Here is a 27,793-nt window from a genome sequence, read left to right as displayed (position 1 = left end):
TGTGCCCCCAGGCTCATCTCTGGGAGGGTCTCCTCCCCTTCTCCCAGCAAGGTGGCTAACTAGTTCTTTGGCACACAGGCCACACACTCACACCCCGCAGCCACCCACCACAGGCACAGGAGATATATTCACCTGAGTCTCCACTCAGCAGACTGAGCTGTCATCCCAGACTGACTCCTTCCATCAGCTTTGCACGAGTTGCAAGCACTTGCAAGAAGACATGGGGGCCACAGGGCCGTGGGTCCAACTCCAGAAACTTCTCAGATGGTGGCTCGGCGAACAAGACTGGCGCCAGCACTTGGATCAGCTTCACATGCTGCAGCAGAAGAGGTAGGCTCCCGAGGGTACCCAGCCACCGCACGGGGTCTCAAGTCCTTGTGTACACAACCGTTCCCCTGAGGCAGCACTCAAACTCTGTGTCAGGCTCTTGCCTATTATTTACCCCTTCCAGTCTCACTGGTATAAAACGCCAGCTGGCCCATGGTAGCGGCAATAGAAGGTATGGTGTTGTCTATACGGAGACCTTGAATACAGACGTAAAAGTAGAAGACAGGTAAATTGGTGGAGAGGCCAAGCCAGAAAAGGTTGCAGGGGGAGTAGGTTTTGTGGGGAAGAGATCAAATCTTCAAGGTTTTGAAGTAGTCTTTGTTTAGAGGACTTGAGGAAAGCTTGATCAAGGAGTTGTCATCAGAAGAATGAAAGCTGATGACCTGGGAAAGGGGGAGGAGAGGTTTAATTGCTTGATGCCTGGAGGTGACCAGCTGAGCAAGGCAGCTCAGGTGAGAACAGAGGGCTGAGTTCAGTTCTCCCTTTTAATGTGTCAGGCTTGCCGGAGATCAGGGAGATAACCAAAGGCCTTTAGTCCCGGGTTGCTGACCCATCTCCAGAAAGATCATTGCAGGGATGAGCTCTGAGGTCCAGAAGTCGGAAAAACTGTCCAGGCAAGGGGCCAGAGAGCCTCCCTCAGGTGAGCTCCGGCTCCAGAATGTTTGTGCGACTGGCTTCCCCTTGAGAGTGGGCTGGCAAACGGAATGAACTGAGAGCAGAATGCCTGCTGCAGAAGATTCTTGTGTTTGGCTCAGTTTCCAGTTTGCCGCATCTTGAAAGTATTAATGATTGTGAACACGGAGTCTTGCGTTATTTTCCCTGAGTTCTGTGAGCACTCCGTTGATTCGCAGAGCTCCTCCCCAGGTTACGCAATGGGAACTTCGGTTTCTCCGCATTTTGCGCTAGAGTGCACCTAGGATAGTCTTTGAGTTCATTTGGCTTCAGAAATGTTCCTAAGTAAAGGTGCGGGGGGGGGGGGGGGGTCAAGGGTTAGGATGGACAGAGTTTTATATCGTAGCCTCGAGACAGAGGGGTTAAACTCTGGAATCCAGCCCTAGCCACTCTGGGCTGGTCAGGGCCACAAGGCTCAACTGGGACCAAGAACTTAGGTGAGTTAGGGCAGGTTCTGACCTCTGACTCTAAGCTCCTCCTGGGAGCATTATGCTTGATAAAACAGTTCTTTAACTACAAAGTTCCTTCTCCCTGGAGACAATGGAAAAAGAGAATCAGGGACTGAGAGACGTGAAGAAGAAGTAGCCATCTGTTTGTCTCCTATGCTTTCCCTATGGCCCCCAAATCCCTAGATCCTCATTTGCCTTTGGAGCCTAGACTGTGTTGTTTAGAAAGACTGGCTTCGGCTTCATTTCCTACTCCACATATATCCAGGCAAAGTCAAATTCAAAGATTAACCCAGGGGCATGTGTAAGACCATCTCAAGCAGCTGAGAGTCCCAGTGCTCATTTCTCTTTGGTTGAAAACAAAGTATCTGGAGTCTTACATCTAAGGTCTAAGTATGGGAGGAAGGTGTGGCGTATGGGCTCCCTGCACACTCTGTTCATAGCTGAGATATGCATTTGAACAATCGTGCAAAGGAGTGGTAAGAACTTGGGAGGGGACAAATGCAAGAATCCAGGGCACAGCTTCACAGAATCTGTAAGGTCTAAGGCTAGCCAAAGTCCTCTAGTGGCTAGTCACCAACTCCCCTTGGCTACAGAGAGCAAGTCTAACTGACCTGGAAGCATGGGGATGTTACAGAAATGCCTCCTCCTTCTCATCTTCTTTCAGGGTTCTGACTTACTTTTGTGGTTTTGAAGAAGTCCATCAGGCCTAAGGTCCTTTTTTCCCCCCACAAGGATACCCTGAAACCCACTGCACGCCCCAGACTCTTGTTCCTCAGGAATAACCCCTTATATTTCATTATCAATTAAGTTATTCATCATTTTTTATTTAGTATGTTTTCATTAAAATATGATTATATCACTTTTTTCTTTCCTTTCCTCCCTCCCTTCTTTCCCATACCCCCCAAATTGATGGATCTTTTTCTTTAATTATTATTGTTTTACACACACACACACACACACACACACACACACACACAAGCACACACATAACTTGCTGAGTCCACGTTCATTCATTGTGTGTAAGTGATTTCAGGTTAACCAGGTTGTCTTAGACAAGCATTCATGCAGCTCCTCTCTGAGCAGTTGGTAATTGCCTGTAGTTCTTTGTCTAGTGGCCGGACTCTGATATTTTCTCTATTCCAAGTTAACATGTCCATCGATACTGCCACTTATCAGGTCTTGTTTATGCAGCCGTTTCACAGCAGACTTTGTGGCCCTCTCTGGTTCCTAGCAATCTTTTCGTCTTTTCTTCTTCTGTGTTTTCGAGTAGGAGTTGTATTGAAGATGTATTCATTATGGCTTGTATCCCAATGTTCCATTGATCTGTGCACGGTGTCCAGTTCGGCTTCTCTGTGATGGTCTCTATTTGCTGTAAGGAAAATCTTCTTTAATGAGAGTTGAGAGCTGTACTTACATGTGAGTGTAAGGATAATTATTAGACTATTGTTAAGAATCCCACTGACCTAGCACAGTGGTGGTAGTGGACTCTCTTCTAAGATCTATGACCTCACTGGCCCCATGAAGTTGGTTGGCTATTTCTAGCACCAGACATGATTTCTGTCCTGGTAATTGAACCTTAAGTCCAATTAGACAGCTGTGGGTTACTGCAAAGATAGGCGTGTCACGATGGCACCTTTAGGGATACCTTGCCGTGCTGGTCAGTGTTGTGGTTCATAGATGTCACTGCTGGACAGGACTCTTGATTGCTTTTGTCTGTTGGCAACTTGCACAGTAATTTCTGGTAGACCAGGAGGCTTCCAGGTTAAATCCTGCTTGAATAATCTGAAGCCTGTGTCCTAAGTGCAACGTTTTCAACCATATGAAGAACTGTCCTGTCTCTCTAACCACTTACAGCCAACACTCAGGCCACACACAAGCCTTCACTTTCTGGGAGGAATTACAGTGAGAGGAACCACAAAGGAAGTCAGAGTAGCCTTAAAATGAGATCTTGCCTTAGTGTCTTCTCATCCTTTGAAACCAATGAATAACTCAAGAGCAACAAATTGATTTGTTACTGTGTACTGTGAGAGCCGTGACCACCCTACAGAATGGCTCTGCTTCCTCTGACCATGGCCTCTCTGTGATGATCCCTAATGAACTTCTACTCATCTTCTGCCAGTATTTGGGAGTCTCCACTGCTCCGAGCAGCCAAGGAAAATGATCTGTGCACACTTAAGAAACTTCAGCATGACCAGAACTGTGACTTCCGACAAAGAGGTGAGATCTGAGATACATGGATAGAGGTGGCTTTGGAAAGGGCTGCTTGGAGAGGCTCCTGATGTGTTTCTGGAGTCAGGAGCCTCTTCCCTGAGAGAGACTGGCAAATGTTTGGTATTCTTGCCTTGTTTCATTCCAGCTGCCCTGGGGGAGACAGCGCTGCATGTAGCAGCTCTCTATGACAATCTGGAGGCCGCTACTATGTTGATGGAGGCAGCTCCATACCTGGTCACAGAGCCTACACTGTGTGAGCCATTTGTAGGTGAGGCAGCCTTACAGTAGTTCAAACCTGAACCTGATGTGGGTGGGTAGGCTGGGCTAAAATGCTTCTGTGTTGGGTGGGCTCAGGGAAAGGGTGGAAGTGCCTCATGAGTTGAGATAAAGACAAGACTCTAGATCGTGGGTTTTAACTTCCATGGTTCCATTTTAGTTGTTCCATATTTCCATATTTCTCTTTAGGTTTCTCAGGGTCCCTCAGACCATAACTCCATAGTTCTCTCTCTCTCTTTGTCTCTCTGTCTCTCCTTTTCCCCTTTCCTTCCCTCTCTCCCTCTCTTTCTCTCTCTCTCATTTTCTCTGCAACCTTAGACTGTTCATATGTATAGCAATCCCTCAATAGATGAAGAATAGAGGCACTGACCCAGGAGCCCTTGGTCCCTGGCTACTCTGCAGTCTACAGCAGAACTTTGTGTAAGGAGCACTCAGGGAACTTCTGTAAAGGGCTACGGGGTGTTGTGCTCCCAGACAGAACCGTGACACACAGCTCTCTCTGGGCCAGGTCAGACTGCACTACACATCGCGGTCATGAACCAGAATGTGAACCTGGTCCGAGCCCTGCTTGCCAGAGGGGCCAGTGTCTCTGCCAGAGTTACAGGCTCCGCCTTCCAACGCAGTCCCCACAACCTCATCTACTATGGTGAGATCCAGGGCCAAGCTCAGAGAAAGGGGAGATGGAGAGCTGGGTTGGACAAAAGGAGAGAGGTTACGGAGGATCTTTTCCTTCATTCCCTTTTTGGAGAATCTGGGAGGGTATAGTTTTTCTAGGACTTAGAACCAGAAGCCAATTCCCTCCACAACATTCTGTGCTATATTTCCCTGAGGTTCTGCTGGGCAAGTGATCCCAAGCCACAAATTGACTTATGGGAGGAGGAGGCAGTTGTTGGGCTAGAGGGCAAAAGTCCCTCTCCTCTTCTGATCCTGCTCTCTCCTGTCTCCTATCTCTTTGTGTCCACAGGAGAGCACCCTTTGTCCTTTGCTGCCTGTGTGGGCAGTGAGGAGATTGTCAGGTTGCTCATTGAGCATGGAGCTGACATCCGGGCTCAGGACTCCCTGGGTAAGAGCTGGGATGAGGAGAAAGTGCTGGATACTGGGTGTGAGAGGACGGGGGACAGGGAGTGAGTCATCAGGGGACCTGATGCCAACCAACCTCTGTCTTCCCCAGGAAATACTGTGCTGCACATACTCATCTTGCAGCCCAACAAAACCTTTGCCTGCCAGATGTACAACCTGCTGTTGTCCTATGATGGGGGAGACCACCTGAAGTCCCTGGAACTTGTGCCCAACAACCAGGGACTCACCCCGTTCAAGCTGGCTGGAGTGGAGGGCAACACTGTGGTGAGACCCATGCCCTAAGTTGTCCTTAATGACTTTTCCCTGTCTACCCCATCACTGGTGTAGGTAATTGACTTGGTCCATAGGGAGTCTCTAGACCATATTCTAACACACTCACCATTCAAATCTTTGCTTTCTCCGCCAGATGTTTCAACACCTGATGCAGAAACGGAAGCACATCCAGTGGTCATGTGGGTCACTAACATCTTCCCTCTATGACATCACAGAGATTGACTCCTGGGGAGAGGAGTTGTCCTTTCTGGAACTTGTGGTTTCCTCCAAGAAGAAAGAGGTATGGATGTCATAATGGTTCCAGAAACTTCATGTGAGAAACACATCTTGAGATATTGCTTGCTTTTTCATCTACTGAGACACTTTGATCCCAAAATACCTTACAGCCTTACATAGATAGAGACCCTGTCTATAGGAGAAAATAGTTTCCATAGGTACAAATATTATCCAACACTCATCTTCTGAGATCACTTTTCCCCTCTGGGCTCTACTCTCTCTGTTTATTTATCTCATTTTAACCTTTCAGATTAAGAATCTAACTTGGAATCACTTCCCTCTCTCTCTTTCTCACTCCTTCCCTCTCTCCCTTCCTCCCTCCTTCCCTCCTTCTTTACCTTCCTTCCTTTCATCATTTAGCATGTCAAGTACCTGCTGCATTGTCCCGGACAATACACAAGAAACCAAGGGGACAGATGAGGAAAAAACATATATCTTTCCAGCCAACTTCTTTAAATTTGGGTTGTTCTCATAAACTGCAGTTGAATTTGATCTGTTCCATGATGGGGGTGCACACTGTTCACGGGAGCAGCGAAACAGGTGGGAACAATTCGGGCTGGATGTGATGAAACACATCCACAGTCAGATGCAGAGGAGGGAAGATTATAGATGAGGTGAGGAGGCAGCCGAAAACCTAGGAAGAGGCAGATTCAAAACAAAGCCATAGGCAGAAGTGTTTTTTTAACCTTTGAGGGTAGAGGGAGGAAGAGTTTCAAGATGTGTTTGACAACCCAGACAGGAAGTTGAAGGAGTCCTCAGAGAGGAAGTGTATCCTTCCCCTCGGCACTCTAGGAGGAGCTGTGTGTCACTAGGAAGAAGGGAAACAAACAAAAAGCCCCAAACAAACAACAAAACCCTGAGTTTTGCATCAAACTTTCCAGGGATGGAACAGCACAAAGACAGTCAGATATAATAGAGTAAATGGACAGAAAGGAAGAGTCTAGAGTGAAGAAAAGGTCTCCATCTTCAGGAACCTATTGATATGGTTCAAACTGAGTTTCTGTTTCTGCTCTATAACAATTTCCTAAGAACCCTTCTAGAACCACAAATCTTGAAAGATTATTTTAACTAATGAGCAGAAGAAAAATTGAAATCTACTTTGTATGGATCTGGAAAATCCTGGAAGCACCTAATGTTTGAGCATGTTTTCTTAGACGCCTATGGATAATGTAGGTTCTGCAACCACACCCCATACTCTTTGATGTCAAGTATTAGCCACCTGCATTCTCCTCTGGATTTTATGTGTCCTGCACCAGCTACTTTCCTGCATTCTCCTCTGGATTTTATGTGTCTGCACCAGCTACTTTCCTGCATTCTCCTCTGGATTTTATGTGTCCTGCACCAGCTACTTTCCTGCATTCTCCTCTGGATTTTATGTGTCCTGCACCAGCTACTTTTCTCTAACACCACCTGTCTGGCTCCCACTTTTATTGCTTGCAGTCGTCCATCTGAAGATCAAGATTTTTCTATTTTCTGGCAAAAATAGATTCTGTGGTTGGGGACTCCTTCAGCTTCCTGCCTGGATTGTTGAGGGTATCTGGAAACGGTCTTTCTTCCTCCCTCCACTCTCAAGGGAAATTTTCTTATTTCCCCAATCTTTTATGTTTTACTTTGAATTTGCCTCTTCCTGGCTTTTCTGATGTCCTATCCCATCCATGTTGTCCTTTCTCTCCGTTGCATCCTGCCGTTTACCTCTCTCAGAGCCGCCATCCCATCTGGCTTATACTATTACCACATCCTACCGTCTCCTGTCCTGCTCTTTGTCAGTCTAACCATACCTAGTGCAAACTGAACTATTTTCCTGCTTAGAATTCCCAACTTCTTTCTGTTACATTTAGAAAAAAATCAAACCCCCTCTTGTGATGTCTACAGGGTGTCTGCACAGCGACCTTTGTTATTGCTTATTAATCTCAGGCCATTTCCATCCATGAGTCTCAACAGATGCTCTCCTAGTCCCAAGCATGTCTTACCTGCAAAGGGGCAGTGGCTTCTCAGATCTTCCCTTCTGAGTGACTGCTGCTATTTGTGGAATAACCTTGCCTAAATGTCCCTTCAGTCACACGGCTACTATGCATCTATTGGAGCCTCAGTGCTGCTGTGTGCGCTGTGTTTACTACAGTGAGCAAGTACTTCTCCAAAGCACTAGTGCAAAACCTAGCACAGAATGGAAATTCCTAGCCGCCTGTGAAAGAATGAATGACTGGGCAATGTCCTGTCATCTGGATCGCAACTCTACACTCAACTCTGCATCACCATGTCCTCTTTCTGACAGGCTCGCCAGATTCTAGAACAGACCCCAGTGAAGGAGCTGGTGAGCCTGAAGTGGAGGAAGTACGGACAGCCTTACTTCTGCCTCCTGGGTGCTCTCTACATCCTCTACATGATCTGCTTCAGCACATGCTGTATCTACCGGCCCCTCAAGTTCCGTGACACCAACCGCACATATTCTCGCGATAATACCATCATGGAACAGAAAACATTACAGGTACATCTTCTGCAAAGGGGTGAAAGGGAATGGTGGTGTGGTGTAATGGTGTTGGAGACCATGTTGATGCTCTCCAAAAAAGACACTGGCCACAGGCCCAGGAAGTTGCCAGCATCTTGTTACTAATGTAGGAGTTAGACAGGAGCTAGGAGGGCACAGATGGAGCCTCAGCAGGAAAAGTGTCCAAGAAGCTACAAAATTCCCCTCTTCTCTCTCTTACACACACACACACACACACACACACACACACACTTTTTAAAAAAGTGTTTGGTGTTTATAACCTTGCATATTTGAGAAATTCCATTTAATTTACCAAGCAGTTCCTCTCTGTAGTGGGTTGTCTAGATCTCTGTTGGAGACTCTATAGAAAGATCTCAGAAGGGAGCAGCAGTTGAGTATGAATCACCTCGATAGGACCTGCCATTTTATGGTGTCCTGAGGAGTTCTAGGGAGCTAAAGATGGAAAAATAAAGGTGCAGAAGAGATTAAAAATCATGCCAAATAAAGCAAATCCTTCTCTTCCAACAAAATGCATAGATTCTGAAAAGAAGCTTTGGAATATGTGGTCAACCAGTAGAACACCATCTGAGGGGTTTGTCTATGAAACCCTAAAGTTTTTGTGCTGGTGCCCTAAAATAGTCCCCCCAAAAAATAAGGACAGAAGAGAAAGAAAAGAAAGAACTGTGTAAGCTAAGGAAGCACTGAGTGCTGAGGTCACAGTTACACCAGCGGCTCTCAGTCACATGACCCTTTCACAGGGGTCACTTGTGAGACACCCTGTGTGTCAGATATTTACACTATGATTCATAATAGTAGCAAAATTATAGTTATCAAGTAGTAATGAAATAATATTATGGTTGGGGTCACCACAACGTCAGGAACTGTATTAGAGGAGCACAGCATTGGGTAGGCTGAGAGCCACTGGTCTGTGCAAAGACCAGCCGTGGGAAGAGTTCACCACAGATAAGAAAGGGAGTGATTTTGTCTCAAAGAGAAGATAAATTTCGTGTAATCAACAAGCAAAACCTTGAATTTTGGGCTTAGATAAAAGTAGTACACAAACAGGGAGGAGAACCTCAAACTAGGTGAAGATATTCCACCTTTCTTATTTCTAATTTTTTATATTTTCTCTCCTTTTTTATGTCTACTATCTACATATATACACACATATCTGTGTGTATACAGAATATATGTATATAAAATAAATGAGCTGCATTTATGTTTTTACTATGTATATTACATCTCAGATATGAAATAAGATATATGCATAATTAATTTGACTTTAATATGCTATATTATGCAACTGTAAAAGTTATTCTGAGAAAGAAGAGAGGAGAGAAGGAAAGATAGACAGACAGAAAGGAGAGAGAGGGAGAGGAAGAGGGAGATTATTTTATCTCAAAACACAATGATGATACTACCAGAATATCAGAGCTGGATATAGGTGCTCAGAGGAAAATTTCTCCCCATGGCTCCATTTGCGCATGGAAGCTCTGGCCAAATACAAGCAAAGAGACGTTTAAGAAAAAGAGAGCAACACTAATGATAATTAGGAGGTTCAAGCAAGTGACTAGCAATGGGGAAGAAAACATAGCCATGAGCAAACAGAGTAGATAGGATTTCCCATTATCTCTGCCCCTGTGTCCTCCCATATGTTCCCCCAACCTTTGTCTCACACCAATACAGAGATTACACACTGGCAATAACATATGAGGTTCCACCCTCCCTGCACTTTGGTGATGTTGAGTAATTAAGTACAACTAAGTCTTACGTGTCTTTCTCATTGGGGCAGTGTGAATTAAGCATAAACATGTTTCTTTGACCTGGGTAGACTAAATTATGTTTGAAAGATCTTTTCCCTTTACCTCCAGACTAAAAATAGCATTATTATAGCTAAGTGCCCCAGCCGTCCTTCTTTCATTTCTCTTATTCCTTCTTTCTTCCTCCTTAACATCTTTACTCCTTTCTTTTTTGCTTAAGTCAGTCATTCTGAACAAAATAGAAGATTCTTATTAAATATTATTTCCTTGGAAATAGGTTAAGGAGTAAGAAGTTCAAAGATACAGCAATAAGGGATTTAGATAACAATATAAATAAATGAATGGTCCCTGTTCTTTGGTGTTAAATCTTTAAGCCTTGGATCTGAGTTTCTAGAACATTCTGGTTCTAAGTCAGTTTAGATAGGGTGAGAATTTATCACCATAATTTGGAATATTTTACTTTCACATCGCATTACTCCTTGAACAATATGAAATTCTCTCTTTTCTATTTGTATATTACATGAAAGCCTCAAAAATACAAAGGTTTAAAAACATGCTCTCTAGACTTGAATTCAATTGTTGATCAATTAGTTACTTTGGGGAACTTTTGCTTAAATAAATGAATACTTAATAGCCAATGACACTAGTCATGCTGGAGACACGGGGCTCTCAGTAACTCTGGGACTCCCTTTGTAGATCTTTTAGGGTCTGTGGAAAACACTGGGCATGAGGACCTTAAAGAACTAGTCTGGTTTCATGTGTGGGAATTTATGTGAACAATCAAGTAGCTGCACGCTGGAAATTTGGAATAAAGGGGGAAAATCCTCTGTTTCTGTGAGACAGCATAAAGTGCATAAAAACTGAGCCATGTAAAGGTAGAGCTAATTTAGCTCCACTCAAATGTTGGTGTGTCAGAGTGACCACAGAGTTTTCTAGTAATTGAGAAGTTCGAGGTTTGAGAGCTAGGCTTCTTGGATTTTAATGTGAACTCTGAAATTAAACAGTAGGGTGACTGCTAGTTAATTGTACCACTTTTTAGATGTGTGTTTTGTAAGTAAGACTACACATTACAGGCTTGGGAAGCTAGGAAAAATACAAGTCCTTGTGCTACAAACCAGACCTAAAATTTTAGAACTTAAGAAGTAGAGACCTGGCTTTGGTCTTTTAAAGAAATTCAAGAGACTGATATTCAGGTAGGATTGAGAGCTACCAGACTCCATCCTGGAGGTTTGTTTCTAGCTTTCCAGTCACAGGGTTACTTTGACTTCTGGTGTACTATTTGTCACGAGAACATTGACTAATCCCCACCATTATCACCGGGCATGGTTATGGTTAGGCATGCCCTTTTTCCAGCATTCAAGTGGCTTGCTTGATTTTATACACAAAGTACCTAATCTAGAGTATAGTCTAACTAGAGCTATACAGTAAGATAATCTATCTATCTATCTATCTATCTATCTATCTATCTATCTATCCCTTTCATCTCCTAGAAAAATTTCTGTCGAGTTCTCTTTTGTTGTTTTTTTTTTCTTTTCTTAGGAATATTTCAATACTTCATGAAATAAATAATGCTAAACACTAGTGTGGATACTAGAAACTCAACAACCATCGTCTGAACAAAATACAATGTAGACAGAATTCTTGTTTAAGAATTTGTAGATTGATGTACATTAACAAAATTAGCATATAAATATGTTTTGTTACAAGTTGCTTAGCACTAAAATTTTACCCAGAGTAAGAAAAAGGACACAGTGTTAAGATAGCATATAGCAGCAGCCTGGTTCCTTTGAGGGACAAACAAAGATTATAAAGAATCTTCTGCCCTGAGCTGAGGCCAAAATGAAAAGAGACTTTTAGGCAAGGAGAACGCATATACACAGAGCCTAAGGCAGGGAAATTCTCTTCAGGGTCTAGGAAAAAAAGACTGATCAAAACACAGAGAACTGAGCAAGTTGCCACCGATGAGGCTGTGAAGGCAGATCTTTCCCAGTTTGTGCGGTGTGTTCCTGTACGTATTTGGGGTTAATCTTCACTGTCAAATTTACAGGATGCTTGGAATTTTAAATATGAAAATAACTCAGTCAAAGTGGCCTGCTACTCTCTACACAGGTTATGTAAGCCTCAAACTCTTGGCCATCCTCCTGTCTCTGCCTTCTGAGTGCTATGATTAGAGCCTTGCCCAACCCAGCTGGATAGAACGATGGGCATTAATAAAAATCCTCGTGCCAAATTGTGTACTAGGATAGGAAACAGACTAGAAATGACTAAGACAGATATTATGGGGATACCAATCAGGTGCCTATTATAGTTTACCATGCAAGAGAGAATGGTCAATTTGCATAATGATCTCAGAGGGAGGTGATGAAGAAGAGTTCACATCAGGAGATTTAATGATGGTAAAATCATCATTTCTTTGTAACAAATGTGAACAGTGAGAGGGAGAACAATTTTAGGAGTTATAAATGGTTTTCTATCTATTTTAAATAATTGATTTGACATAGTCAATATGATTATTCCATATGTCCTTCTCTCTGGAACGTTCCAGACAACCCCGGGGCACCATAGCCCTATAAAAACCCACCTGATCTCCAATTCTGTACAATTCCTTGTTCAAGGCTCCCAATCAGCTCCCTGTGGAAGAAGCATCCCAATTAAAGCCGAGGGAAGAAAAGAGAAAGAGGGAGCCCGGGAGATAAAAATATCCTCTCCCAAGTACTTACTATATGTACCCTGAACACACTCGTCAAGCTTTAGAGACCCTGTTAAGCTCACCTGACGTTTCTGGCAGTAAAGCTGGGGTAGGATCATAATGTTTCATTTTTAATAAGCTACAGGTAAAGATGATGTGGTTTTGTAGATTGCCTTTTATACGTCAAAGCATTTTATCATTTAAAGTTCCTCTTACTCATAAATAAGATGAGCACCATTGAAACAGTGGTGGCTACAAATCTAAAAGATATTAAGCACTTTGACAAAGACATTTGGTTGGTAAAGGTAGTGTAGGCACTAGTAGACTTCAAGCACCTATCATCTTAGAACCATGAATTATAACTACAGAAACGGGCAATTTCCTGCTTTCGAGTCATATTCTATCTCCTAAGGTTTATTTTTTTCTTTGTAGATGCATTGCATGTTCCAGACAACCTCTAGGCTTTGAACTAGCTCAGGTCCACCACCCTCACTTTTTATATAGAAATATTGTAAAAGTGAGCATACCTTAAGTGAGGGAAGAAGATCAGATATGGAATACCTCCCACTCCCAGCTTCTGAGCTACTCTCTGATCTCCGGTTTTCGTAATCACCACTATTATTTTTATGTAATTAGCCTATGAGATAGAGAGTAAATCATACTTCTTTGGAAATGGGTAATTGGTCTTAGACCAACTTAGAAATCAGTTTTATTCAGTGTTGGAAAATGAGAGAGGTGTTGATCTCAAAACCTTCTCTGCAGTTGCTCAGGTACAAGATTTTACGAAAATGTGTAGTGTGCGGGGCAAGAAGACTATGTGTTGGGTGACATCTTTCATGCTACATGGAGTCTGCATCATCCAGAGCACCCCTCCTTTACTTATTTTCTGATCAAAATATTGAAATGGATCTTAACCTTCTGGGGCTAATTTCTGTAGTTCTTTAGACACATAGACAGACTGCTTGTTTACAATTTAAAGTTCTCAGGCAATTCCGCAGTTCCACACACTTGAAATGCAGAGCTAAGGACAAATGAAGATGACTCGGTAATGGGCAAAGGGCTAAGGGAAAGGATGTTGGACAGCACTTGCCAGGGTGAGCCAAGATTGTGGGTTATATAGTGAGATTCTGTGTCAAATGAAAAAGCTAAGCATATCAGAACAAAGTGAAACAAAACGGTGAAGGTGGGGGGCCAAACCTTAGGAGGAAAACTAACAAAGGAGTGGTCGCTGTTACTTAATGACTTCCTAGAAGAGAAAAAATTTCCCAATCAACCTTCCTGAGGCAGGGTCATAAACTGAGGGGATGACATTTCCTGGGGAACAGGGTCATGCTCTCCTGAGGCCAGCAGTCCTTACCACTAGATATGGAATACAGAATACAAACAATGAAAACCTGTAGGTCTTCTTAAAGAAAAACAATGAGGGGACCTAAACTCTCCTGAGATCCTGCTTTGCCTTTGGGTTGTGGTAAACACTTGCCTATAAACATTTGACCGTCCTGTTCAGGAAGCTCTCTGTTCAATTCAGAAAAATCAGAGCAATCCTCCACCAACGGTCAGTGGGGCCCTTTGCGGGTCTGATCTGGGGGGAGGTGGGGAGGAATCCAAAGCTTGAGGTAGGATTTTTTTGTGCTCTGGGACAGGTAGTACTGCTCACCTTTCCCCACACAGTGCGCACACAATGCTTACCTCACTGCTGCTTCATGCTCTGCTGTACCCTTGCCTGAGTGTTTTACCCAGGACAGTCACTCATTAGGACAAGCTGGTCAATGAGATGCGAGTGACCAGGGATCTGGTTATGGATAACAATTAAATTCCAGGTTATGACAACTCCTAAAATTCCGGTCTGTTAAGAATTCTTAAAATTCGAAGCCATGTGGCCATGACGAAAATTCTGGTTATTTGTAGGAAATACTTACTTCCAGAGGAGTAGAGTGGAGTGTCTGTTAGGTTTCAGGTGACCTTGACCAAGGATGCTGGTAGTCTCAGAAGAACTCAGTCAGGTGCCATCTTTTCAATTGGTTTACTTCCAAATAGATTTCTCCGTCCCCACTTACTGATTTATTTCCCTCTTCAGTCTGCAGCTTTCAGAGAAAGCTGTCTCTCTGATGTTTCTGCAGGCCCCCTTCCTTCTTGACTTTCTTGCTGAATGAATACTTTCCCACACTGCTGTAAACCCTGGATAAAAAAAAAATAGGAGTGAAATGCTAATATCCTCAGGGCGCTCAAAGAGATCTGAGCACACAACACTTCAGTGCTCAAGATGCAGCCTATGAATCAGGGCAACACCAGCTGCCCACAGGGGGCACATGGGAGCTAGCTGCAGAAGGGCATTAAAGGAGAACCCAGACAAATGTTGCCCTGACCTGAATCCTGAAGCACGAGGAACGGTGTACTAGACAGATGTGGTGTCAGAGGTTTCTTAAGAAAAAAGTACATCGTTCTTTAAGACCTGGTTATCAGGATCCCATTGGTCTATCTATCAGGATCCCATTGGTCTATCTATCAGGATCCCATTGGTCTATCTTCAGTCCACACACAGCATAAGAACACAAGACCAAGGATAGAACAGTGAGTTTGTAAACCACGTTAGTTAATCTAGGTTTTATATTTGATTCTTCCCTCACAATGAATTTTGATTAAAAGCACAAATACACACAATTTCAAAAATCAAAGGACAGTGCTGTGTGTGATGACACACACCTGGAATTCTAGTGTTCAGTGGGTAGAGGCAGAAGGACCACCGTGAACTTAAGGCTAACCTGATCTACACAATGTGTTCCAGACCAGCCAAGGGTTACCATAATAAGACCTTGTCTCAGGAAAAACAAAAACAAAAACAAACAAAAAGAATCAAATCAAACAAAACATCAGTTGCCTCTTGGCCTATAGCTTTTGGTCTTTCCCCTTCATGTCTCATCTCAGGATATCAACCAGGTTTTACCCTTTCTAGGAGGAGCACCTTCTTTTAACTCAGTATGTTAATCCTGTCCAGACACTATGTAGCAACTTTCTACTGGAATAAGTATTTAGGGAACACTCTCTTAGTCCATCTGTGCTTTTATCCTAAGGCACTGGACAGCTAGGAAAGGCATGAAACAGAAGTCACGTGATAATGTTCACATTTCCAAAAGATGAATCTTGAAACTTGAAGGGGATTGGACTAGAGAGATGCAGGGTAAAGAAGATGATAGACAGCAGTGTGTTTGCCTGAAGGCGTTAGGTCCCATGAAATGAAAGAAAAGGAAGCATTGTAAGAATGCAGTGGTGCAATGAACAGGGTTGAGACTGAGTGGCTGTGCTAACTTAAACACGGTTTACTATACATGACCTTGATCCCCGAACCTTTCCTTGAAGAACAACACATCTAAAGAACTGTGAATTAACTGTTCTATTTAAGCACAATGTCTTGAGAACAATTCCTAAAGAATAAAATTCTAAAGCTTAAAAAGGTAAATTCATTATTTGTTTAGGCTTAGTTCTAGGGAAGCTTAGGATAGTTGATTAAGAGGGGCAGTATCTTCCTGAGACAGCAAGGATGTGTCAATGAAATCCAAGGTCTCTGCATCTTTAAAAAAAATGACCCATTTTCTTAACGCTGTAACAATAACTATTCTAAACAAAAAGAAATTTGTCAGTATGAGACACTACAATCAAGGGCCAATGCTTTAAGTGCCTGAAACCGTTATTACTATGACACATTTCACATACACGCACACACACACACACACACACACACACACACACACACACACACAGAAAATAGGGTTTTTTTTAAAGACAAAAAAACCCACTATTTTGTTTACTGGTATTGAAGAACAGAAAGAAGTAAGCTCACAGAAGACCCCATACTCCACAGCCTGATTTAAGGGAGGGGCCATATATAATACCTGCATCAAAATACTCGAGCAAAAGCGTACAGTTTCTGAATGCCTGTCTGACTGGTGGATTTGTGCGGGGTAACGCCTCCATGTAAAGGAATCTGCAGAACAGGAAGAGAAGGGCTGATGGAGTTGGGTGGGGAGCCTAGCAAGAGAGATTGGTTATGGTTTGCCTACAAGTTCCCTATTTTTTATCTAAAGCATAGGTGCTGTCATTGCTTCCCTGGCCTCTAGGGGCACTCTGATCATCACAGAGTTTTCTAGGCCATCTTCTATCTTCTGCTCCCCTCCTTTCCAAACAAGGTCTACCTTTGTCCAGGTCGGACTCAAATATGTCAGTTACATGTTCAAACAATGGGCTTGAACTCCAGACTCTCTTGAATCCACCTCTCAGTTGCTGGGATTTGGCCTTTAACTCACAATCTTTCTACCTCAAGATCTGGGCTGCTGGGATTACAAACTTTTACTACCAGACTTTGCTCAGTTTCTCTTCTTAACTGAAACAAGAAAAGGTTGATGGCATTGTCTGGAACAGTGGTTCTGAAACTGTGGGTCACAACCCCTTTGAGGGGATCAAATGACCCTTTTGCAGGGATCACATCAGACCATGGTACATCCTGCATATCAGATATTTACATTTCAATTCATAGTAGTAGCAAAGTTACAGTTATGAAGTAGCAACGAAAATATTTTTATGGTTGGGGGTCCCCACAACGTGAGGCACTATATTAAAGGTCATAGAATTAAAAAGAATGAGAACCCCTGATCTTGAGTCATTCACCAAGATATATAGTTTTAAAAAGACATTTGACAATTTTGTTCAAACTCAGATTCACTTGTCTAATTTCTGCATTTAAAGTTATTTCTAAATGACTTAATATGTTTACTATTTATTTTTCCACTTACCTACACTGTCTAAAAATGATTTGGCATGCTTTACAGAAAGATAGCTATGATTGAGGCAATCAATAATAAAAGGACACAGTCTGTGAACTGAATTTCAGTGGAGAAGGAAGAGAGCTCATAGAGCTGCAAGGACTGAGGATAAAATAAACAAAGAAAACAAATAACCAGCAAGCAATGAACTCTGGAGCAGCCCCAGAGGTGCTCTCATTTTCTGGACTTAGATATATAATTCTATGTTGGATTATATATATAATATATATACTATATATTACATATATACTATATGTATATATAATATATACACTTTATGTATATGAAAGGGCATATATTTTTGTCTATATATGACTTTTTTCCCCAAAAAGCACTCCAAAAACTTCCTTGTATTCTTGAATGAGGTCATGACTTCTCAGTAGGTAAGGGTCATAGATGAAGCATTTCATCATCAAATCTGCAGGTCGTTGAAATAGGATGGCCTTCATCCCACATTGACCCCAGAAACACCTTGACTTCTCAGGATAATCAGGGCCTTTCCAGAAAACTAAAATCCATATGTAGCCCTATTTCTATTCTATTCTGTATTACCAAATCAGTGAAACTACAATAAATATTTCTAGGGCTTTTTATGGTTTAAAGTATACTCCAAAGGCACTCCACCTATGTGACCTTCACATTATCTGCAGGAGGTAAAGCAGTAGAGTTTCCATCTTCCGGATGAGAAGCCATGAGTTCAAATATTTTCACTGTTGCAAGGTCTCCTTAGATTTATCAAGTTTGGGACCCATAATGGCCCCTGAATTCGGAGATAAGCTTATGTTGTCTTAAAAGTGGGTGTGAGCCACAGTGAAGTTGGAGCAATTGGATTCTTTCCACGGCAGAAGCCATCATCCCTATCTTCTATGCTCACTTACTCACTTGGCATGCTTTGTTGTTTTGTCTGTTTTAATTTTGTCATTAAGGTTTCACTATGCAGCCCAAGCTGGCCTTGCCTTCGTGTTCTGTTGTTCTATCTCGGTCTCTTGAATGCTGGAACTGCAGGTATTTACCACCATGCCCAGTATTCCATTTGGTCATTTTGGTGATTTGAAAGGTTCTCTTAGCTGCTCGATGCATTATGATTTCCAAATCATAACTCACAACACATATAAAGGAGGAAGCATTGCCATGGAATAAACCTAGTCACTAGCATATAACATTATAAGAAAATCTTGGACATGTAATCTCATGTCCTGGTCACAAAATAGAGTGGAAGTTACAATAGGGTGGAGGTGATAGTGATGGAAAGAGCTCTTCCTTTTCTTGGTCACATCTTGATAGCTTTAGAAAGTAGGCCAAAGGTTACAACTCTTTACATTAGGAAATGTTTCTTGTCCTGATTACCTTCCATAGGAAGCATATGTGACTTACCAAGATAATATCCGGCTGGTCGGGGAGCTGGTGACAGTCACTGGGGCTGTGGTTATTCTGCTTCTAGAGGTGAGTTTCTGGGGAGTCTGGGATAAAAGCAATCCACCTAGGTCCCATGTTGAATTGCATTCTGTATTTTCTTTTTGCTTTATCATCTTTCCCTAGATCCCAGACATCGTCAGAGTCGGCGCCTCTCGCTACTTTGGACAGACAATTCTCGGGGGGCCATTCCATGTCATCATGTGAGTGTCTTCTTCCTTTTTCAGACCCTGCCTCCACTTACTAGAATCTTCAAGTTCTCTAGTTCACTTGCTAAGGTCTATATATCAGAGATTTCTGCCCAGTGAATTTGCATCTTTGGATTTATGTTTTAGCTGTTAAGACTTAGCTTAATGAATGTGTAGGTGCTAGCTAAGTCACCATCATGTTACAGTAGATTCAAAATATTCCCAGCTCATACCTCACTTTTTGATTTCTGTTCTTACTGCAGCATTACCTATGCCTCCCTTGTGCTGGTGACCATGGTGATGAGGCTGACCAGTATGAATGGGGAGGCAGTGCCCATATCCATGGCCCTGGTGCTGGGCTGGTGTAGTGTCATGTACTTTGCCCGTGGATTCCAGATGCTGGGCCCCTTCACAATCATGATTCAGAAGGTCAGTGCTTTACCAAACCTTGCTCTGATTAGGATACAGGACCTTCGTTCACAGGTGGAAGGGTGGGGAAAGCTGCAAAGAGAAATGCTGCTAGAGCCTACCTGGAGGCAGCACCGGGACACTCAGGTCTGCTGGCAACAGCTGCTCAGAGGCATGGAGAAAGAGTCTCTCCAACTTTCTTCTTTGCTTCCTGTAGATGATTTTTGGAGACCTACTGCGCTTCTGCTGGCTGATGGCAATGGTCATCCTAGGATTTGCCTCAGGTAAGAGCACTGCTTCTAGACTGTGAGATGCAGATCTTCTCAGTTCTCACTGTCACTTGGCTTCATTGCCGTTGCTTCCTATTGGAGTGGGTCTAAAAACATACCTTTGTTTATTGAAAGGGACCACCCAGGTTGGTTGGCCTGGAAGGTGGACTCATACATTCTGAGCCATCAAGATTCAAGTCAGCTAACTGAGCCACAAGCCCCTTCAAAGACTATTGGAGGGACATCGGACACTGAAGAGTTGTAACTATTTTAAATATTATCAGGGAAATATGAGCAATGTCACGTTGAACTTTGCTATATTTATAGTGCAGGAGAAGAGATAAAAGTCATGCTATAAAACAGAAAGTTCCCTCCTTCAATATGTAGTCATATAAGGGATGAAGGAAAGGAGTGAAGCTGAGCAGACACACACATGCATTTGTTTCTCTCTCTGCTCTTGACTGGATGTGATGTGAGCAGCTGTTTTGAGTTCCTGCCTTGGTTTCCCCACACTGATGGAATGTAACCTGGGATTCTCAGTCAAATAAAATCTAGCTCCCCTAAAAAAATATATGAAGAAAAGGAAAAGGTTGTAAAACGAAAGTACATAATAAGAGTTTGGAGAGCCTGAGACATGGGAGAGAATGGAGACAGAGAAGAGCCGTGATGAGAGGCTGAGAGAATGAGGACATACAGGGTCAGTAGGGAGGACCAACAAGCAGAGGAGGTGCAGAACAGGAAGAAAAGGCCACCAGAGAGAATAGAGGGAGCATTGGCAGGCACAAGAAAGTTCATATTCACAGGAAGAAGGCCCAGGTTTGATTCATGAAAAACTTGCGATTCTGACTCAGTCTTCTGTGTCTCTAACTGGTTACCCATGAGAAGAGGGTGCACAGGAAAAATGATTTCTGAAGAACCATGCCCCCTCATTGCTACAGAACCCTATCACTATCGCTAGAGAATGCTCTGTTCAATGAGGTTTTCCACAAAATGATAGATAAGAGAATGAATAGACATACGCACACGCACACACACACGCGCACACACACACACACACACACACATACACACAACTTAAGTGTGAAAGGATTTATCTGTATAGAGTATTCTATAGCGTATTATATCCTGTGAGGCCTGGTGTAAGTTTTCTTCCTTGTCCATACCCCAAATTTCCTTACCCATAGGTAGACTGCGATTAGAACAGCAGTTGATTCCTAAGGATGTCCTATACCTCTGTTCCTCCAAATGGTCATTCTGCACTTGTGGTTTTTCTGAAGGAAGCATATATTTCATACAGACTCTTTTATATGCTCTTGGAATCACCTTGCCACACACCTCTGTATCCCATTCAGAAAAGACGCCATTTAAAGGACCTCAGGGTGTTGTAAGGACCCAGAACTGCCTGCCATGAGGTAGGCTGCACATCAATGAGACAGCTTCTCCATGATGGTCAAAGCTCACCTAGCAAATCTCAGAGAAATTTGTCTGGAAGTCAAAAGAGCCTAAAAAGAGCTCTCCCTTTAGCCTTATCACATGATCTGTTCTTTGGTATTATTGGAGATTCAATACATTCTTTTAATAACTTACCTTTCAAATATTTGGTTTTCCAAAAGATAATAATCTGCTAGGCAATTTATGCACATATGTACACATACAATTCTTTTTGATGAATGGTTGAATGTTATCATGACCCAGAACAGTAAACTTAGTCAAGAGTCTTAAGTTTAACAGTTCTAAGGTAACTGTATTGTGGATGCATAGTGGTATGTACTTGTGTGTAAACTGATATATATATATATATATATATATATATATATATATATATATATCAGAAGCAGAACTAATGGGAACCAAGTCCATACTTATTGTGACAATTTCCTTCCCCATCTGCCTCTTCCTGGGCGGAGCAGCCTTCTGTATCATTTTCCAGACAGAGGATCCAGACAACCTGGGGGAATTCTCCAACTACCCCACAGCACTCTTAAGCACCTTTGAGCTCTTCCTCACCATCATTGATGGCCCTGCCAATTACAGTGTGGATCTACCCTTCATGTACAGCCTCACCTATTCTGCTTTCGCCATCATTGCCACACTGCTCATGCTCAACTTGTTCATTGCCATGATGGGTGACACCCATTGGCGAGTGGCCCAGGAAAGGGATGAACTCTGGAGGGCACAGGTGAGTCTACTGCTGTTGGTCTCACAAAGGGGCAGGAATGGGAGTGAAACATTGCAGTAAGAGGTGTTTATTGTGAACCACTCTTAGTGGAGTCCCAGAACAGCCCCAGAGGGCTATCATTTCCATTCCATTTGTATAACCCTAAAGTACCTGTAGAAGGATGGAGGGGACAGAGAATGATAGAATGGAGGATATAATCATGGAGTTGGTCTATTTATTACAGGTAAAAAGTGGATTCAGGAGTCTTCGAATCCACAGAGAGCAAGAATATTTTGTTTTGTTTTTATATAATGTAGTTCTTAAATTTAGACCTCCTCTTCTATTAGAGTCTATAAATCCCCAAATCCCTATTTTATCTTTTCTTTGTAGCACAATAAGCTAATCAAATACCAGAGTTAGAAGCTATGTGTTCCAAAGATCACTAAGTAATTGAGCTGCTTCTCAGCATAATTATATATCAGTGTGAGAATGCAGTCAGTATATTCTTTAGTCTAATCATGACCTTATTATTTTGTATATTTGAGTAAGGTTTCAGAGAATAGGAGTTTTTCATGTTGTGAAAAGTTTATTATTAGAAGCATCCACATTATGGTGAACTAAAACCCTTGATGCTATTACTCCACTCTTCAACTTCAGACTGTTTCCTCCTGTGTATTAGAGAGCACATATCTTTCCACATAAGTACTATATAAATATTTGAATAGAACCAATGTTTACCCTTCACATAATTGCATGGTTGGTATGTAGCAATAGTCCTCAAAAGCCTGTTATATGTAGGGAAGTGTCTAGGAGCTGGCACACACGCACAGGCATCACAGACATAATAGGTCCTCCAACTGAAGCGCCAAGCTATGGAACAGACAGACACTAAGTAAATCACTTCACGGGCGGCAGAAAACTCAAAGAAGTAAAATTGCTGCAGAGAAGTACATCAGGCTAAGAAGAGAGGCAGCTGAGAAATTGAAGCAGAATGTTAAGAAATGCTTGTATTGGGGAGAAATATTGAAGATGGCCAGTAAAGGTGGGTAGGACTAGCTAGCTGAGGAGAATAGTGGAAAGGGTACCAGTCAGGGCTCATATCAATGAGAGAGCATGACCACAAAGAGAAATAAACCAAACTCAAACAGGATTTTTTTTTAAAGAACTGGAGATGGATGAGCTGATCCTCATGACTGGGAAGTTTAAAATACCAAACTAGATTTGGACATATGTCTAGAATTCAGTTTCTACCTTACACAACCCATCAGTTTTCTGTTCTATCCATTCAGCCTGACTCCCTTTTCTAGGATAAATCACACCATGTTGACAGCTTCTAAGAAGTTGGAGCACCTGAGGGAATGGGGTTGGGTACAAACTTCTTAAAGGTCCCATTCAAATTGCGTCCACTGACTCTGACATTGTACAACAATGCAGGCTTTAAAAGAAAGTCTTTGGCTGGAGATGTAGCTGGGTAGTGGCTTTGCTTGCCCAGTGTTTTAGTTAGGGTCTCTGTTGCTATGAAGAGACATCATGACCGTGGCAACTCTTATAAAGGAAAAGCATTTCAATGGGGTGACTTAGGATTTCAGTGGTTTAGTCCAGTTTCATCAGGGTGTGGCATGGTGGTGTGCAGGCAGACGTGGTGCTGGGAAGGAACTGACAGTCCTTCATCTTGACCTCCAGGCAACAGGAAGTGATCTGAATGTCTTACTAAGTGAAGCTTGAGCAAAGGAAACCAAGAAGTCCCACACAATGACACACTTCTTCCAACAAGGCCACATCCACTCCAGCAAGGCCATATCTCCTAATAAAGTCACTCCTTATGAACTTATAGGGGCTGGTTACATTCAAGCCATCACATCTAGCATGTCCAAGGCTGGGGGTTGAGTTCTCAACACTTCAAAAGATAAAATGAAAAACATACTTGACCACAGACAATCCATTCTGATTTCCATGGGATTGCAACAAAGATTAGTGAAAGGCTTATTTTTGAACTTAAGACAAGATCTAGTGCTGGATAGTGGAGGCAGTAGTGGAAGGAAGAAGGTGAGGTTCCCTTTTCTCTAATCTATTAGGAAGAACCAACTAACTGTGCAGTCCCATCTACTCTGCCTAGTTATCTGAAAGTGGTTAGCTCATACTCTAGATGAAAAAGATACACTCTGTTGCAAGAGTTAAAAAAGTCAAGGGAAGGGTAAATAAAGAAGAAGCTCGAGTATTCATTTCAGAGGAAAGAAGAATAGCTACCTAGAGGAGAACAAAATGATTGCAAAGAAGGTGGCAGAGAACCTAGTACAACTCAGGGATCAAGAGAAGGTGATGAAGGAGAGCAGAAAGACATGCCACAGAGAGCTGGCTATTTTAGGGATTGATAGCTCCTCGCATCAATAATCTCCTGTTTCCAACCCTGATAATGCTAGAGCAGTTCTTATTATGGAAGAGACACTATTTACTGTCAATAACTGTAAAATGGAGTCAGTTTCCCAACTGGTTGTACAATTGGCTACACTAAGTTCACAATTAGCTACAACCCTTGAATTTTTGTTACATGACTGAGTTCAACTACTTCAGTGTAAGGGAAACCCTTGGCATCTTGTTCTGTTAATTTTTTGTGTTGTTGACTTTAGAATAATAGCATTCAGGTTTGGTGAAATCATTCTCTATTGCTTTTGTCACTCCACATAGTACACATCCCTCCCAGTTTTGCGTCACAGGCACATTTGATAAGCCTGGTGCCTGTTTCATCTAGCTAGCTAATGAGGGCAGGACATAGGACAGAGTATGGGACATACTACTAGGAACTTGCTTGCCAAGAACACAGACATTAATCAAACATTTTCCTTCTTAAGATATGGATTTTTAATTTGTTAGCAAGTCCCTGAACTGGAGTCTCCTTGTTTCATTTCTGACATCATACAGCTTCTATTTAGTCATTTATGTCAATGTCCCTGGTCTGTAGTTTTCCTATGAAAGGTGAGAAGGAAATCACATTAGTTTTGAATGACTCACCTTCTCTGAATATGAATAATAGTATTGAACTCATTGTTCTATTTAAAAATATCTTCTGTCCTGGTTTGATGAGACAGCCAGGTTAGCATGGTTCTGAGACAAGCTTATATATGGATGAACTGTAGCCCTTACCACTGGCCTCCAGGGTCTTCTTTGAGCAAATTGGTTTTTGTTTCTTTTCTTTCTTTTTTCTTTTTTTTTTTTTTTTTTTTTTTTTTTTTTTTTTTTTTTTTTTTGGTGGCCTTGCTGCCTCTCTGTCTCTTGTGCCTTTTTCTGAGACATTTTTGCTACCTCATCTCCTTCCAGGTTGTGGCCACCACAGTGATGCTGGAGAGGAAAATGCCTCGCTTCCTGTGGCCTCGATCTGGTATCTGCGGTTGCGAGTATGGGCTTGGAGAACGCTGGTTCCTACGGTGAGTGACAGTGTGTGTGTGTGTGTGAAACTTGCAGGTGGATTCTCTAAGATGGAGAGCCACCAGGAAATGTCATAGGATTGAATTAGTCTGTTGTTGAGAGAGAGAGAGAGAGAGAGAGAGAGAGAGAGACAGTTGAAGTGTTGGGTGGGGAGTGAAGGGGTTAGAAAATAAGAGCCAGCTGGTGTTTACTACAGGGCAGTGGTGTGTGAAACGGTGTGCGCACAGACAAGTAAATGCTCAGGTGTGGGTATGGGCTGTCCATTTGTTTTGCTTATGTTTACTCAGTACATCATTTTCCCTCATTTTCAATATACTGTGGCCTTGACTCTAGCTTCTTTCTCCATATACAACCCCTTATCACCTGACCTGGGTCTCCTCTCCTCTCACTGGTACCCCTTGACCTGGATACTGTAAACCTCATGACACTCAGATCTCTAAGATTTTTTCCTCTGTCTTGTCACCACATACAGCACAGCCTGTCTTCCATTACTCTCCAGAGCTGAATTCCTTACTTTCACCCCATTCCCCTCCGGCCTAGATGTTCTCCTTGCTTCTGTTCTGCCCCTCCTTTTACTTCCTGATATGTCCTCTCTTCCACATTCACCTCTGCTTCTCTCTATGACCCGCCTTCCCCACCGCCCATGAGTCCTTTCTGTTTCCTCGCAGGGTTGAGTCTCACCATGACCAGAATCCTTATCGAGTACTTCGCTATGTGGAAGCTTTCAAATCTTCAGACAAGGAGGAAGTGCAGGAGCAGCTATCTGAGAAGCAGCCTTCTGGGACTGAGATTGGTACTTTAGCTAGAGGCTCTGTGGTCCTCCAAACACCTCCTCTTTCCAGGACTACATCCCTGAGCAGCAGTAGCCACCGTGGCTGGGAAATTCTCCGTCGGAAATCTCTGGGACATTTGAATCTTGGACTAGACCTTGGTGAGGGGGATGGAGAGGAGATCTACCATTTCTAAAGAGTACCCTGTTACTTTAGATGTAACCCTTGTGGGTCAAGGTGTGGAAAGGGAGAGAGGGTGGGGAGGAAGAAGGACAGAAAAAGGGAGAGAGCTGTTTCAAGAATCTGACATATATGTTTGTGAATTGTGAGAGGGTATATATAGACTATTCTTTAAGGGACAATATATAACCCTTCACATCTCAGCATTTGTAGAGATGGGCAGTGGGCATCAATTGTTGCATATACCTTATGGGTTCCTCAAAAGCTCATATCTTGAGAAACTGGCAGCTGAGGACATGAGATGGGGACATTGACATCTTTGATTGACATCTGGACAATCTTTCTTATGTCTTGAACAGAAGACAGAAACCAGTAAGTCATTAGACTTGCTTGTTTCCACAAAACTCAATGTGAAAAGAACCATCATGACACCGAAGTCCTTTCTATTTCTCTACCCTCGTTGAGACTTTCCTTCCAACTAGCAACCAGATCCCGAGTAGAAAACTACAAGAAAAAAATTCTTTGTCCTGTTGCCTTTAATTTCTCTATTATGTCAAAAAAATCCCATATATCATAAAATTTATCATTTTAGCTATATTCAGTATAAGGTACATTCAGACTATTGTATAAGCATCACTACTATTCATCTACAAATGTTTTTCATCTTCAGACACTGAAATTCCTATCCACGAAACAATACTTCTCCGCCTTTCCTTCTCTTTAGTCCTCAATAACCATTATTTCACTTCCTGCCTAGGAATTTATTGTAGGTACTTTATCTGAGTGGGATCTTACAAGGCCGGTTCCATTGTGCTTGCCTCGTTTCATTTAATATAATAGTTTCAAGGTTTCTTCTATTCTGCGAAGGTATCAGCGTTTCATTTCTTTTTAAGACTGGATGTACACATACCTCACTTTCTTTTAGTTCATCTGTCTGTCAAAGGGTATTTATGGGTTTTCCTGTCTTCTGGTTATTATGAATGTTGCTTCTATGAAAACAAGAGAGTACATGTCAATAGAGGCCCCTGTTTTTAATTATTGGGTGTTGGTGGGGTCTATATGCCTAGAAATTGAAGAGATAATGGTAACTCCATGCTCAATTCTTTAGATAAACTACCATGCAGTTTTTCATAATGGCTTTGGGCATTTTATAAATCCTGGTAGTGGGTGTAAAATGCTCTCTCATTGTAGTTTCAATTTGCTATTCTCTAAAGTCTAAGGATATTGGGTCTCTTTTCGTGTTCTTATTTATGGAATCGTTTTTATCAGTGTGCGGCATTCTTCTTCCCAGAGGCTAAGAGTCTGAGGTGTTTGCTTCTCTTGTATCCTGATGTGTTCTATGAGGGGTGAAGCATGTCTTCCTTTGTTTGAATGGCCTAATCAGTTCTTCTGTACGACCTTCACTGCCCTGTCCTTTAGATGATCCTCTGAAAGTTATTATCCCTGATCCTATAAACACAGGCTCCTGTTTTGATCTTGAGGATGCCATTATCCACAGTCTTCTCCCTTCTTTTTTACACTGGGCTGTGAAGTGGGCAGTGGTAATGCTGATCTTGCCATTTCTAACTGGAGGGAAACTCTGAGCTGAGCATCCAGAGTGCCCATAACAGAGACTGATATGCAGCCTCTCTCTTGTCTCCAACCCTTATGTCTCATCTCATCCCTCTCA

General features: G+C 42.5%; 1 protein-coding gene across 1 annotated transcript; it reads left to right on the top strand.

Annotated features, from left to right (window-relative positions):
- The first annotated feature begins 220 nt into the window (after positions 1–220).
- LOC121435577 (transient receptor potential cation channel subfamily V member 5) lies at positions 221–26,140 on the top strand. Its single transcript, XM_041635029.1, has 15 exons — positions 221–330; positions 3,568–3,665; positions 3,805–3,927; positions 4,444–4,581; positions 4,900–4,998; positions 5,107–5,279; positions 5,422–5,568; positions 7,837–8,049; positions 18,672–18,758; positions 18,855–18,931; positions 19,180–19,345; positions 19,542–19,608; positions 21,504–21,772; positions 25,067–25,173; positions 25,843–26,140. Exons 1-15 carry the CDS (start codon positions 221–223, stop codon positions 26,138–26,140), a joined length of 2,172 nt encoding a protein of 723 aa, XP_041490963.1.
- The last annotated feature ends 1,653 nt before the right edge of the window (positions 26,141–27,793 follow it).

The sequence above is a fragment of the Microtus oregoni genome, unplaced genomic scaffold (genome assembly GCF_018167655.1).
Source record: "Microtus oregoni isolate MIOR12 unplaced genomic scaffold, Mior012 000046F_ref0000063, whole genome shotgun sequence".
Taxonomy (NCBI): Eukaryota; Metazoa; Chordata; class Mammalia; order Rodentia; family Cricetidae; genus Microtus; species Microtus oregoni.
The sequence above is the reverse complement of the archived record's forward strand: the minus strand, read 5'-3'. Positions and strand labels throughout refer to the sequence as shown.